Raw genomic sequence first — 14,878 nt, forward strand, 5'->3', positions numbered from 1 at the left:
ATTTTCTCAGCTTTAAGGGGTATAGTAATTTGCCTCCCCTTTTACTTTAATGTTACTTTTCTTTTCCCATTACTTTTCACTTCTCAAGGTCTTCGTGATCTGAACATATCACGTATTTGGACATATTTGGCAAAGTTTGCTTTGGAAGGCAAATACTATTTGTGCTGTCTATGTTTGCAAGCTTTCCTCCAACTTAACAAACATTTACATTGTAAGTCACCAAAATTATTAAATGTGGAAAAAGAAAATAATGCTTTGAACAGTCCAGATAGAGCAGCACATCAACTAAAACTCACTGTGTTACAAGTTGTATTATATATTTTTGATGTCTTTAACAGGAGTTCATAGTTCTCTCTGTAAAAATGAGTGAACATCCTATAATTTAGGCAATTTACAGATTACAGGTTCAGAATGACCTTGTAGCCCCATACAATTGCTCATCCACAGTGCTGGATTAGAGTGGGAGAGAAATGTCATAACTGTATTTAAGGAATTTACCATAACAATGAAAAGCAGGGTATGCATGCATAATGTTAGCCATCGTGAGAGTCAGTTTGTATGGTGAAGGAAAGCACATTTTGTAGTTTCTTTTTTTCTTTCAGAGTGATCTATAGCAGTAGTAGAGTAATTTACTCACCCACAAACATGACACTTGTATTCTCTCATCCCGAGATGTCGCTTCACATGGTTTCTGGCATCTCCTAGCTGAGCTGCTGCAAAGTGGCATATCTTGCACTTAAATGGCTTTGATCCTAAAAATAGGGGAAAAAATAAAAAAAGGTGAATTGAACCATACATATATTGGGATATAGTTGTATGTTTTTTAAGTGCAAATTCCAAACCGAAAACTGTATGTCAACCATAGCTCAGTGGTTCCTGTGTTTTTTTTAATTATTTTAATAAACATAACATTAAATGGGTTAATCCCCAAAAAAGTTTAAGCCCTCATTCACATCGGTTTAATATGTCATGCGATTTGACAATTCCAAATTGCATGACGTCGCACCTCATTGCCGGCAATGGAACTATTCAAATTACTGCAACTCATGTCACAGCACTACTTTTTCCCAATTTCACTTCGACCTGCATAGACTTCGGTTAAACAAAGACACAATGAAATCAGGTGCGCAAATTGCACTGATCTGCGGCTTTGAAATCGCACTGATGTAGCGCAATTTCTAAGCCACACTGGTGTTAACCAGGGCTAAGTTACACAGTTTAAAAAAAAAAAACTCTACTGCTGTAGTTTACAATTGAGGAGTCAATAGAAGTAAAATTTTAAACTTTTGTATCCCAGATATAGGCAAGCCATGTAATGAAATGTCATGTAGTAAATAAGAAAGCTCATATAAGACTACAAGAAACCAGCTTAAACTAACTGTTACTTCTGTAATAAGTATTATTGAATAAAAAAAAAAAAAAAAAACACCAAGGCATACAGAATGTGCAGTCCAACTCTCCATAGTGCACAAAGAAAATTAGGACCCACAATTTGTCTGTCCAGCATGAGATGACTTTTGGGTATTTCAACACATTTCTTACATGTACATTATAAAGAAGAGTCATACAAATATGACTCTACAAGGTTCTAAAGCTGGCCAACCCTAGTAGATGTTTGAGGAAACGCTTGTGCGTATATACAGTGCCTTGAAAAAGCATTCATACCCCTGGAAATTTTCCACATTTTGTCAAGTTACAACCAAAAATTTAAATGTATTTTATTGGGATTTTATGTGACCAACACAAAGTGGCACATAATTGTGAAGTGGAAGGAAAATGATAAATGGTTTTCCATATTGTTTACACATAAATATCTGAAAAGTGTGGCGTGCATTTGTATTCAGCCCCCTTTACTCTGATACCCCTAACTAAAATCTAGAGGAACCAACTGCCTTCAGAAGTCATCTAATTAGTAAATAGAGTTCACCTGTGTGTAATTTAATCTCAGTATAAATACAGCTGTTCTGTGAAGCCCTCAGGGGTTTGATAGAGAACCTTGGTGAACAAACAGCATTGTGAAGGCCAAGGAACACACCAGACAGGTCAGAGATAAAGTTGTAAAGAAGTTTAAAGCAGGGTTAGGTTATAAAAAAAAATATCTCATGGAACACTATTCAATCCGTCTTAAAATGGAAAGAGTATGGCACAACTGCAAACCTACCAAGACATGGCCATCCACTTAAACCAACAGGTCGAGCTAGGAGAGCATTAATCAGAGAAGTAGCCAAGAGGTCCATGGTAACTCCAGGAGGAGCTGCAGAGATCCACAGCTCAGGTGGAAGAATCTGTCCACAGTACAACTATTAGTCCTGCACTCCACAAATCTGGCCTTTATAGAAGAGCATTGTTTAAAGAAATCCATAAGAAGTCCCGTTTACAGTTTGCGAGAAGCCATGTTGGGGACACAGCAAACATGTGGAAGAAGGTGCTCGGGTCAGATGAGACCAACATTGAACTTTTTGGCCGAAAAGCAAAACGCTGTGTGGTGGAAAACTAACACTGCACATCACCCTGAACACACCATCCCCACTGTGAAACATGGTGGTGGCAGCATCATGTTGTGGGGATGTTTTTCTTCAGCAGGGACAAGGAAGCTGATTAGAGTTGATGGGAAGATGGATAGAGCCAAATACAGGGCAATATTAGAAGAAAACCTGTTCAAGTCTGCAAAAGACTTGAGACTGGGACAGAGGTTCACCTTCCAGCAGGACAATGACCCTAAACATACAGCCAGAGCTACAAAGAAATGGTTTAGATCAAAGCATATTCATGTGTTAGAATGGCCCAGTCAAAGTCCAGACCTAAATCCAATTGGGAATCTGTTGAGAGATATGAAAATTGCTGTTCACAGACGCTCTCCATCCAATCTGACAGATCTTGAGCTATTTTGCAAAGAAGAATTGGCAAAAATGTCACTCTCTAGATGTGCAAAGCTGGTAGAGACATACCCAAAAAGACTTGCAGCTGTAATTGCAGCGAAGGCTGGTTCTACAAAGTATTACCTCAGGGGGACTGAATACAAATGCATGCCACACTTTTCACATATTTGTAAAAAAATTGAAAACCATTTATTATTTTCCTTCCACTTCACAATTATGTGCCACTTTGTGTTGGACCATTACATAAAATCCCAATAAAATACATTTACGTTTTTGGTTGTAACATGACAAAATGTGGAACATCTCAAGGGGTATGATTACTTTATCAAGGCACTGTATGTACAAACACTCATATCAAAATTCATTGTACATCCAATGACTGGACAAATGGCGTTTGTACTTCAAAATTTTGCTTGCTGTTAATATTTGATTTTGGGATTGACTGGACTTTACTGAACGAAAACCACAATCCCTGTTGAAATTTGTTCAACGATTGTCAGTTTGACCTTCCCAATGATTAGAAAACATACATTTTTTAAATTAAAAATTTCAAACAAAATTGTACGAATATCGCTTTTTCCCGTGTAGATTCTTACATATTTCCCTCCCTCGCAGAAATCGCAGCTGCGGCCAATCCAATCTGAAAATGCATTAAATTTTTATTACAATCGCACTGTCTTTAGCACAAATCACAACTCAAATTCGCACTGAACTCCAGCAAAAATCCACATTAGAATCGCACCCATTTGCATTGCATAAGTGGGAACTCAGACTAAATGTAACATTCATCAAACCTTCACAGCAAGTAAACTCAGTGTATTTAAAGCAAATACACCTGTAGTGAAGGTTTGGTGAATGGCATATTTGTTGCTTTATAAATATACTCCTAAAGCCCGGTACACACACACAAACACTGCAAATTGGCCAGTTCAGCAGGAACCAGCATTCGATCAGCTCTTGCAGCCAATGGCTGCAAGTACTAATCAGTATATTATTGTGGGGTGATCAGAAAACAATGTCTCAGCAGCAGGGATCCCTGTATCAACATCGCTTGTGTTCATGCAGGATCGGTTAGCTTACTTTTTGTTTCAATCAACCTGCTATGTATACCTAAAACAGTAATCTGAATTCCTGTATCTGGAATGACAGGAGTGTGCAAACAGCCACAGTTATTGGAAACCGTTAGCACAGTCAGTGGTTACATGCATTGATCAAAATGCACCCAGACATTATCACTGCAGTTAGCCGCTGGCTGTGCAAACAGTCACAAATAACTGTGGCCGCTGTCAGCTTGTGATTGTTTTGTATGGGCTAAGCAGCTGAAGCTATTCGTACACACCTGTAATTCCAGACAAAGCAATTCAAAGATTCTTGCCGCTGGAAATAGCAGGATGTGCTGATTGCCCTTCTGAATGTAGCCTTAAAAAGCATCTTCAGCACATATATTTCCCTATTATTTTGCCCATTTAAAATGGTGCAAGTACTGACAGCTGCTAACTGTACTTTATTGGTGCGTTTTGTATAATGTTATCATTAGCATGGCAGAATTTTGTTTATTTAATTGATTGCACTGTGTGTCTGACTGTTTTTTTTGCACCTGCCAGCGCGGTTTCTATTACAAATGTGTACATGTTACTTGGCTATTGCAGTATGAAGTGGTGGAAGGCTTGGTCTGACGTCCGTATGCATGATTTTAAACAATACAGACATAATTAAAAATATTAAAACAACCAAGCAATAACAAATGAATGTATTCATAGCACTTCAAACAAACACATTACAACAAGACTTAAATGAAACCGGTCATGAGACACTTGACATTTTGACATTTTTAATCTCTCTCTCTCTAAAAATGCTCCTATGTGACAAAAATTACAACTGTGATCATTTTATTCTCCAGGGCCTCCGTTTTCAGAAATTATATAATGTTTGGGGGTTTAAAAAACTGTCAGGCCTAAAAAGTGCATTTTAACGTGTGGAAAAAAGGCTCTGGTCCACCTCTAATGCCAGCCTTACACAATACAATTGGATTGTACAAACTGCTTTAGATATGCCAAAACTATGTAATAGGAAGACACACCAAAACAACAATTCATTCACTTTGTATCAAAGCAGGCAGACTTTTTCATTACATAGCTGATGGTAGATCTAAAGAAGAATTGCACAGATTGCATAGTGTATGGTGAATCTAAGAGGATTTGAAACTGAGCAATTCAAACGAGACAGAGGCTCAAAATAAACAGAGCAGCAAGCTATTTGGGACAACATGCTACAGCAACACCACTTAAAGGGGAGGAAGCAGTGTCATCTGATGAAGTACTGGCAAGAATGATTTTATATCATGTACAAAAAATCCTTTTTGCTCTCATCATTCATTGAGGTTCAAGAATTATATTCTTGAAAGTGTGAGATGTCCAAAAGTAGTCCCACAATAATTAGCGGTTGGCAGTAACACAAATAGAAGGGCAAGCAAAAACGCCGGCAACGGACTAGGTCCAAAAGGTTATAGCCATAAAACTCACACCATAGGAACTAAGCTTTCCAAGTGCAGTGAGTAACTTTACGCAAAATATGGAATCATAGCTTTGGAAAAAAAAACCCTTTCTCCCAGCACCTTAGCTTTAACAGCCATCCCATAAAAGCTAGAAACTGTGAAGGTGCTATGACAGAAAATGTAGTTGACGTGGAAGCCACCACAAAGCTTAAATGAACATATGAACCTGATCAGAGGCCAGAAAGTTTTAATCCTCCATAAGAGTCAAAAAGGAAGCTTCAGTGGTGGGAACACATACTGCATATCAAGACCTACTGCACCCAAAAGGTAAAGGCATCAGGTGTGCATTTTAGTTGAATTCTTGGTCGGGCTATAAATTATAAACTTGCTCACTTTGTGGTTGTAACAGGAAGCCATTGGGTCCATTTTGGTTTTCCCCCTGGGGACAGAACTGCCTAAAACCATTCTGGTACAAAGACAACTCACCCAGGTTCACAGCTCAAAAAGTCTGCCTGCCAAGATGTGGCCCAGCAAGAGGGCAAGAACTCCACCTTTTACCTAATTAAAGCGGAGGTTTGCTGGAAAAAAAATATTAAAAGCCAGCAGCTACAAATACTGCAGCTGCTGACTTTTAATATATGGACACTTGCCTGTCCAGGGAGCCCGCGGTGTCGGCAGCCGAAGCCGATCCGTCCTTCGGCTCTCGGCTGCTGCCGCCGCCATCCTCGGTGAGGGAATAAGGAAGTGAAGCAGTGCGGCTTCACTTCCTGGTTCCCTACTGCGCATGCGCGAGCCGCTCTGCGCGTCCTCACAGGTCCCTGCTGTATTCTGTGTCTCACAGAATACAGCGGGGGAGGACGGGGAAGGCGGCGGAAGTGGCGTAGGTCACCGCAATCACCGCAGTGATCTATGCCAGGAAGTGGGAGCAAATACCTGTATTAGACAGGTATCTGCCCCCTCCTCCCCCCTGAAAGGTGCCAAATGTGACACCGGAGGGGGGGGGGGGGAATCCAAAAAGTGGAAGTTCCATTTTTGGGTGGAACTCCACTTTAAGGATTTATTTCAGTTCTTAAGCAACAGCTAAGCTTCTTTTGCCACCCTGATGGTGTATACACAGCACCAGCTATATTGTTGATGGACTGGATTACCATCAGATGGAATGCCAATTGGTGGATCCAATGAGGAGATAGTCAAATGGTCTAAATCTACAACAATTTGACAAGAACTTGGATTTCTCCAATTTTTAGCATCTTTTCACTGACAGATTGCCCAGAAAGCTTTCCCAGCCAGCAAGGCTCAAATCTGTAATGAAAACCATCCATCAGTGGCAGGAAGGACCTTCCCACTAGTGAATAAAGTGGTCAGGTAAGGGAAACTTTGGTTTAGAGTTGGAAATGACATTCCCAGTCGATTGAAACAGAAGGTTTTTCCTACCAGAATAGAATTCTGTAAATCTCTGGTGTGAAACTTAGTGATTGGAGACACCTTGAAGAAAGGAACAATTCCCAGCCTCAAAGGGAAAACATGCCATGTAAGTGAAGGTGCTGGGCCGGGAGCAGCAGGGTTTTGGGGTTGTCTTGGCAAAAAAATAAGATAAATCCTTTCTCCAAGTGGTGTCTATAACCATAACCAGGGATACTAAGCACAGGCTCACAGAGGAATTCTGGAGATTTAGGATTAAACTAAAGTCCCTGAAGGACTGCAAGGTAATTGCAAACTGGTCTGGTAGATAGGGGACGATTAAAATGCCCCTTGGTAAACACTTGCGGGGCTGTAGACAACCTGAAGGGAAGTACGATAATCCAAAAATGATGTTCACCGAAAAAACAAAAAACACACCTAGGTAAGTCTTAACTCCAGTATACTTTTATCTTAACATGTTCTATAGGACAATCCTGTAATACCATTGCCATAATACAAAAACACATACTTTTTTATTGAAGATCACAAATTAAATACTAAAATGGTTAAAAAACCATTGACCAAAAGTCGACATTAAAAAAAAACACAATGGCCAACTACTCTTCTCTCTCTCCATCTCTTAATCTCCAAATTTTTAAATACAATGCCAAGAAAAACCCCTTGGGATTAACTGCTTTTCTGCATTCAAGTTTATGTAATTTAAGAAAAAAAAAATGCTAGATTTCCCCCTCAACACAATCCGTGTTGAGGGGGGAATTGCTCTCACAGCGGTATTGGGTTCTGCCAGCAAAACACAATGATTGCCAGGGTGGCACAGTGGTGTAGTGGGTAGCAGTCTCGCATCCCAACCATGACACTACCTGCTTGGAGTTTGCATGTTCTCTCAAAGACATGCTGGTATGTTAATCGGCTTCTGTCTAAATTGGTCCTAGTATATGAATGTGAGTTAGGGACCTTAGACTGTAAGCCCCTTGAGGGTAGGGACCGATTTGAATGTATAATGTATATGTAAAGCGCTGCGTAAAATTGACGGCGCTATATAAGTACTGTAAATAATAATAATTAGCGCTGCCGGCTACAGCTAGAGGCACTAATCGTTCGGGAAAAACACTATAGGCTGGTTGTACACAAGTTGGTTGATCGATCAACTTGTGTACAACCAGGATATCCAATACATGGATTCAAATTTTTCCGGTTCTGCAGTTTTTTGATCCACATATAGATGGCTTAAGTCACAATAAACAAACACAATGTGCTTAAAGCGGAGTTCCACCTGTTTCAGCTTTTATTAAAATTGTAGCTTCTGACTTTTAATAAACACACACTCACCTGTCCCACAGTCCAGCGATGCGGCCGCCCAAAGCCTCGCTGCTCTCCCTTTCCCTCTGCGGTGCTGGCATCATTACTGTGGCCACACGGCTGTGACAGCTTGCGGCTTCACAGCTGGGTGCGAGTTGCGCTGCACGTCCTAAATGGCTGTGTAATCTTTTGGGACCTGTGACGTGCCCCAAAAGATTGCAGGGAGGGAGGGAGGGATCTGGGTACCTATCAAAAACTAGGTACCCCCCCCCAAAAATAAATGACATGCCAAATGTTGCATGCCAGGGGGTCAGGATTGCTTAAAACGGAAGTTCCACCTTTGGGTGGAACTCCGCTTTAAGCTGATAACACAAACACTTCTAATTTCTCATGTCTTTATTGAACACACCCATTAACTACTTCCAACCTGGCCACTGCACATAAACAGCTGGGTGGGTGCTTCCTCCTTCTGAGTGGACGTTCCTGAATGTCCCTCAGAAGGAGCGGGATCGCATGCCTGCGCAGCTGCGTGATCCCAATGCGCTCATGTCACCCAGACACGGCGCATCTTGGATCGGTAGGAGGGCTCTGTGATTGGCCCTCCTGATCACATGATGGCTGTGTCCAATCACAGCCATCATGTGATGTAAATAGAGAGCCGGTTGCTAGGCAAATCGGCTCTCCTTTTTCTCACATGGAGCGTGTTAGTGAGAAGGAGAATGGATCTCTGCAGCCGGCCAGTGATCAGTGAGTATGAGCTGTTTTTTACAGCTTTTTACACACTGGGCTAGGTTCCCACACAGTGTCCCCAAAACAGTGTCACCACAAAGTGTCCCCACACAGTAAAAAAACACCTGCCCCACATATGTCCCAGTAGAATAATCTGTCCCAGTAATAATCTGCGCACATCTGTCTGTGATCATCTGCGCTTATCTGTACATGATCACACAAACCTATTATCATACACTTATAAGGATTTTTTTTACCAAAGAAATGTAGCAGAATACATTCTGGCGAAGATTTAGGATGAAATTTGATTTTATTGGATTTCTTTTAAAACAGAAAGTAGAAAATATTGGGGGTTTTGTTTCAAAATGTTCACTCTTTTCTTCGATTGTATCGCAAAAACTTAAAAACCAAGTGGTGAATAAATACCACCAAAAGAAAGCTCTATTTGTGTGAATAAAATGATAAAAAATGTCATTTGGGTACAGTGGAAAGCTGAAAATTGGTCTGGGAAGGAAGGGGGTGAAAGTGCCCAGTATTGAAGTGGTTAAACATTCAGCGCTCAAGGAAAAAGTAAGCGAACCTGTAAATTATTTCAACTAAAGCAAATTGGAGTCAGTAATTTGCACACCTGGAGCCCAATTAATGAAATGCGTTTGGAGGTAAGGTTTAGAGCTACTTTGATAAGACACACACACATTTTAAGATTGCTGTTCATAAGAAGCATCAGCTGATCTGAACCATGCATTGCAAAAAGGAGCTCTCTGAAGACAAACGATCAAAACTGGTTTGATCTGCTTAAGGCTGGAATGGGATACAAAGCCATCTCAAAATGTTTAGGCATCTATCAGTCAACAGTTAAACAAAGTGTCTTTAAAATGGAAAGAGTGGCTACTCTTTCTAGAGTGGGCGCCCAGCCAAGATGACTCCCAAGGCACAACACAGGATTCTCAATGAGGTAAAGAAGAACTCACAAGTAATGGCTAAAGGCTTGAAGGCATCACTGGAACTGGCAAACATCAATGTAATTGAGTCTACCAAGTGTAAGTCTTAGAACAGGCAGGGTGTCCATGGCAGAACACCATTAAGGAAGGTGCTGCTCTCCAAAAAAAAACATTGCTGCATGCCTGAAGTTTGCCAAAGAACACCTTGCCAAACCTCAACGCCACTGGGAAAATGTTTTGTGGACTAATTAACCAAAAGTTGAATTGTTTGGGAAGACTGCTCAGTATTTTGTATGGTGGAAAAATGCATAGCTTACCAACATAGAAGCATCATCCCAACAGTGAAGTATGGTGGAGGTAACATCATGATCTGGGCCTGCTTTGCTGCCTCGGGCCTGGACCACTTGCAATCATCAAGGGGGGAAATTAAACGACAAGTTCACTTTTTGTAACATGTAACACTCATATTCAGTATGTGACACGTAGCATGTTACCAAAACATCCTACAAGATAATGAAAGTGTGGCTGTTTGCCAGCAAAAGCCTTGTAAGTGAAGGGATAATGCAGGACAATGACCCTAAGCATCAAGCATCAATGTAAATCTAACACAGACTGGCTTCAGAAAAATAAACTGCACCTTTTGGAGTGGCCCAGACCTTAAATCTATAGAGATGCTGTGGATTGACCTCAAGAGAGCTGTTAACACCAGGCATCCTACAAATGTGTCTAAGTTTAAGCAGTTTTGTAAAAAGCAATGGCCAAAATTCCCCCTGAATGTTGTGCAGGTCTGTTCCAGAGCTACCGAAAGAGCTTGCTTGAACTCACTGCTGCCAAAACGAGGTACGACCAGTTTTTAACTCTAAGGGTTCACTTAGTATTTCCTCCTACTGTGCATGTTTAATGGGTGTGTTCAATAAAGACAAGAGAAATTACAATCAATTGTGTTTTATCAGCTTAGGCACTTTGTGCTTGTCTACTGTTGTCATTTAGATGAGGATCAATTTTTTGGCAAATTATTCCAGAAAACCAGTTAATGCAAAGGGGTTCACATACTTCTTCTTGCCACTGTATATTTTGTGCATACACAAACGTATATAGTCCACAATATGCTGGAATATCATCATATAAATGGACTAGTAAGCTAACTCAATTTTCATGCGTCACATGCGGATAGTGTGAAAAAATTTTGGTAATCTTTTATAAAAGTTCCAATATCATGGTATCCATCAAGTAGCCCAAGTAGAACCATTGTCATAATTTTCCATAATTTTTTGCCTGATGTGACACCATACATGCTGCCTGGTTACAAACTGTGTGAAAACAGTGAACCCAGCTACTGTGATGACTATAAAATTAGTAAAATATGTAATTCGGTATTCTAGGAAGACATTGTGAATTGTTGGCTGCTGTATCCAGTACCTTGTCTGGTCGTACAGAATAATCTTCAGAACAAAGTCTAGATCCAGCAAAGCTAGATAGAGAGGCCCTACCTTCTTAGAACATGAAGCAAAAAACAAACTTATGTGTGTGCAGGGTTACAGCCACTAGAGGGAGCTATGCTTTTTGCAATTTACATAGTATCCAAACCTCCTAAAGGTGGCAACAATACCCACACATAAACTAATAGAATCCAGTGTCCGCCAATTCACACTGAGGAAAAACTTTAAATGTAAATTGGTTGTATACTTGCACTAGTCTTGAACTGCTTTACTGAACTAAACTGAGTGGTCTTAATAGCATTCTTTCATTCAAGCTAGTGAATTACACTTTTCACTGTCATACCTGGACCAGAATGCACACACCACTTTGCAACAAATAAATTACATAAACATACAAGTTAAATACATTTCCAGAAAAACATGAAGGGTAAAAAGATCAACTGTATAGTTAGAAATCACGTAGAAATAAATTCCAGATTTGTGCTCAATTCACAAGCATAGTTCCAAGTTTCCGTTTCACATCGGCACAGTTATTTCAGATTTTTCCTGTCACACAGCAGGGGTGATTCATCACTCTGCTATTGTAATGACATGCAATGTGTGAATATACTGTGGATAAAATATTACGCCTTTACGACTGTTTTATAGCCTAGAATTTATGATTATTCTGGAAACCAGAAGTATTGACATTTTTGGTTATTATTTATTTCAAGCACAAACTTTATTATTGAATGCCTAGCATTGAGCAGATATATGAAACAAGATGGAAGTGTTATGATTAACCAGTTATTTTACAGCAGAGTGGAGGTAAAAAAGGGCAATAGATCTACACCCTGGCCAGGTTTTATAGGTCAAAGATCACATGGTTTTGAAAATGTGAATAGATTTGCCAATCTATATAAAGCACTTTCAAGAAAAATAATGGAAAAAAAAAAGAACCAATGAAAAAATAAAAAAGCAAAAAACAAAAGAAACAATGAAACAAATTCACAATCTAGCACAGCTCCGGCATTTTATGGCAAGCTGTTAAATGTAACTTCCATACAGTTATGTATGCACCATATTACGTTCAGCTTATGTTTAGTGAAGTACTCCATTCGCTCCACGAAATCCACCTATGAAATATAGGACCACTAATGAGTATACGTCAACGGCTTTGATAAGACAGAATTTACCCTCTATCAGAATTGATCAATATCTCTGTGCACAGTGCCCTTGAAAATAAGACCATCCTGTAAGAAATGCTCTGTTAAAATGAAGTTCTCAGTAAAATCTGAAAGTCTTAAATTTCAATGTAATTCCCAAAAGCTGACGAAAAAATGAAGCATTTAATTTTAATCTTCTAAAAGAAATAAAAAAGTCAACAGTACTAAGCACGGGCAGACAAGGTTGAATATTTCACAGTTCAATGACAATGAGGCTAGATCTCTTAATACTTCCATTTCTAGCAGCAGAAGTAGATGTAAAATATATTTAGCACCTGAATGGTTATATCTAGTCAGCTTTATATGTTTAAATGTCAAAAGCAGGTTGAGACTGCAGCTAACAGCAATCACATCTCATCAATCACCCAGAGAAACTCTAGTTTATTTAAATGATGCAGATAAAACTAAATTAATCATTAATTTGGTGACATTCTAAATTGTCATTGCACCATGTAAAAGGGCTAATGCAAATTGTATAAAAGGAGAAAGGATGTGTTTCTAGGCATCCAAGGAGAATGACAATCTTTCAGCATGGCTTTAGGACTCATTGCTTTTGCTACAAAATACATCATGTAGCCATGAAGCCAACAAATACAATTGTAGCATGGACACTGGGAACTAATGTTATATCTATTTGCACTGCTGTAAGCTGTACTCCCAAATTTCCAAATTATAGTATTTTTTAATGTAAGATTGAAAACCTTGATTGCATTAGAATAACCCTTCCACTGTGACCCCCCCCCCCCCCCCCCCCCCCCCCAAGGTACACCTGAAGCAGGTGCAGACATTTAGAGTGGAGATAGAAGAGACTGCCCATGGGACAGCTATAATCCCGAGAAATCCATGAGAAAAAAAAATGTATCAAACCATTTTTTTTTCTTGGATATGTGGTGAAAAGCACAGGAACTGGGGAACAAGTCAGGATTGCAAGCACAAAATTGATGAAGCTGATCACAGGATAATTTTAGAGGAAAACACTGATGCCTTGTACACACGACTGGTTTTGGCGTCGGAATAAACTCTGAAGGTTTTTCCGACGGAATTCCGCTCAAGCTTTCTTGCATACACATGGTCACACCGAATTCCAACCATCAAGAACGCGGTAACGTACAACACGTACGACGGGACAACACGTACGACGTCTTGTACTTTGTTCAGAGCAGGTGTCATTTTTGGTACGTCCGAACAGGATACAGACGAGCGGTTTTCCTGATAGGAATTTGTTCCGTTAGAAAAATATAGAACATGTTCTCTATCCAAGTCCGTCTGAATTTTGAACATAAAAAGTCTGATGGGGCATACACACGGTTGGAATATACGATGAAAAGCTCCCATCGGACTTTTTCTGTCAGAAATTCTTACCGTGTGTATGGGGCATGATTCTGCATGGGATCGGAGATTGAGGTACAGCTTCCTGCAAGTCAATGACCCTAAACACACAGTCAAAGCTATACTGGAGTGGTTTTAGACCAAGAACCTGAATGTCATAGGATGGACCAGCCAATTCCCAAACCTTCCTCCAACTGAGAATATGTGAGAAAAGTTGCTGTTTAATGGTTCTCAAAAATATTTTGTCAAGAACAAATATTCCATATGTGCAAGGTTGGTAGAGGCTGAATTTTATTTTTACCTACAGGTAAGCTTATAATAAAACGTACCTGTAGGTATAATGAATATCTCTTAAAATGTGCACCATTTAGGAGATATTCTTGTGAGCAGCAGCTGGTGACGTCATGCGCTCTTAAGGAACAGCATACCTGTGCTGTTCCTTCAGAGCTGTGTGCTGCGACCAAAACTCCCATCGACCAGATGCCCAGGGTCCCCGAACCCGGAAGGAAAACCGGGTGAAGATAGAAGCCTGTGCAGCAGTGACAGCGTGCCGCTGGAGGGCTTTGTTTTAAGACAAGTCGCACATTATGATATTGCCTTGCAGGTGGAAAAAGTTTTTTTTACAGGGTTTATTACCACTATAAAATTAATGTAAGCCCCTGAAATGAAACATGAAAAAACATATCTTTCTTTATTGTGCACTTGACTCAATCCAAAGCACCTAGGGTGATTTCTGTCTGCTCTCTCATTCCTCTTCTATTGCCAACATCAAGCAATTCCAGGAGACGGCCCACCCCTCCTCGATCACACAGAGGGTGACTGAAAACCTCAGCTGTGCTTAATTCCCTATGAGACCGTGCAGAGATCTTTCCCTCTACTTAGGTCTCAGATTACACTCACCTCCCTGCATTATGCTGTGCAGTTTGTGATATCAGATCCCCTTCCTCTGCCTTCTGCAGCTGAGAAATACTGTGTAAATTCTATACTTTAAACAGCTGTAGAGGAGAAAGGGCTGAAGATAAACAGGTACCATGTCTGTCTGTGGCCTGAGCTAACCCCATCTGCACTTCTGACTGACTACTTTCCTACGAGATCAGTCCCAGCCATCCCCTGTGGACAACTGCACTCTTGGAACCACAAG

At 40.2% G+C, this 14,878-nt stretch overlaps 1 protein-coding gene across 2 annotated transcripts in view; it reads right to left on the reverse strand.

Annotated features, from left to right (window-relative positions):
- Positions 1 to 14,878, reverse strand: part of ZNF407 (zinc finger protein 407) — an 823,527-nt gene that overhangs the window by 711,085 nt on the left and 97,564 nt on the right. For both annotated transcript variants that reach the window (XM_073631246.1, XM_073631245.1), the window contains exon 4: positions 638 to 752. In XM_073631246.1, coding sequence (XP_073487347.1) covers positions 638 to 752 — 115 coding nt within the window. The remainder of the gene's footprint in view (positions 1 to 637; positions 753 to 14,878) is intronic.

This window comes from Aquarana catesbeiana, linkage group LG05, assembly GCF_042186555.1.
Source record: "Aquarana catesbeiana isolate 2022-GZ linkage group LG05, ASM4218655v1, whole genome shotgun sequence".
NCBI classification, from domain to species: Eukaryota; Metazoa; Chordata; class Amphibia; order Anura; family Ranidae; genus Aquarana; species Aquarana catesbeiana.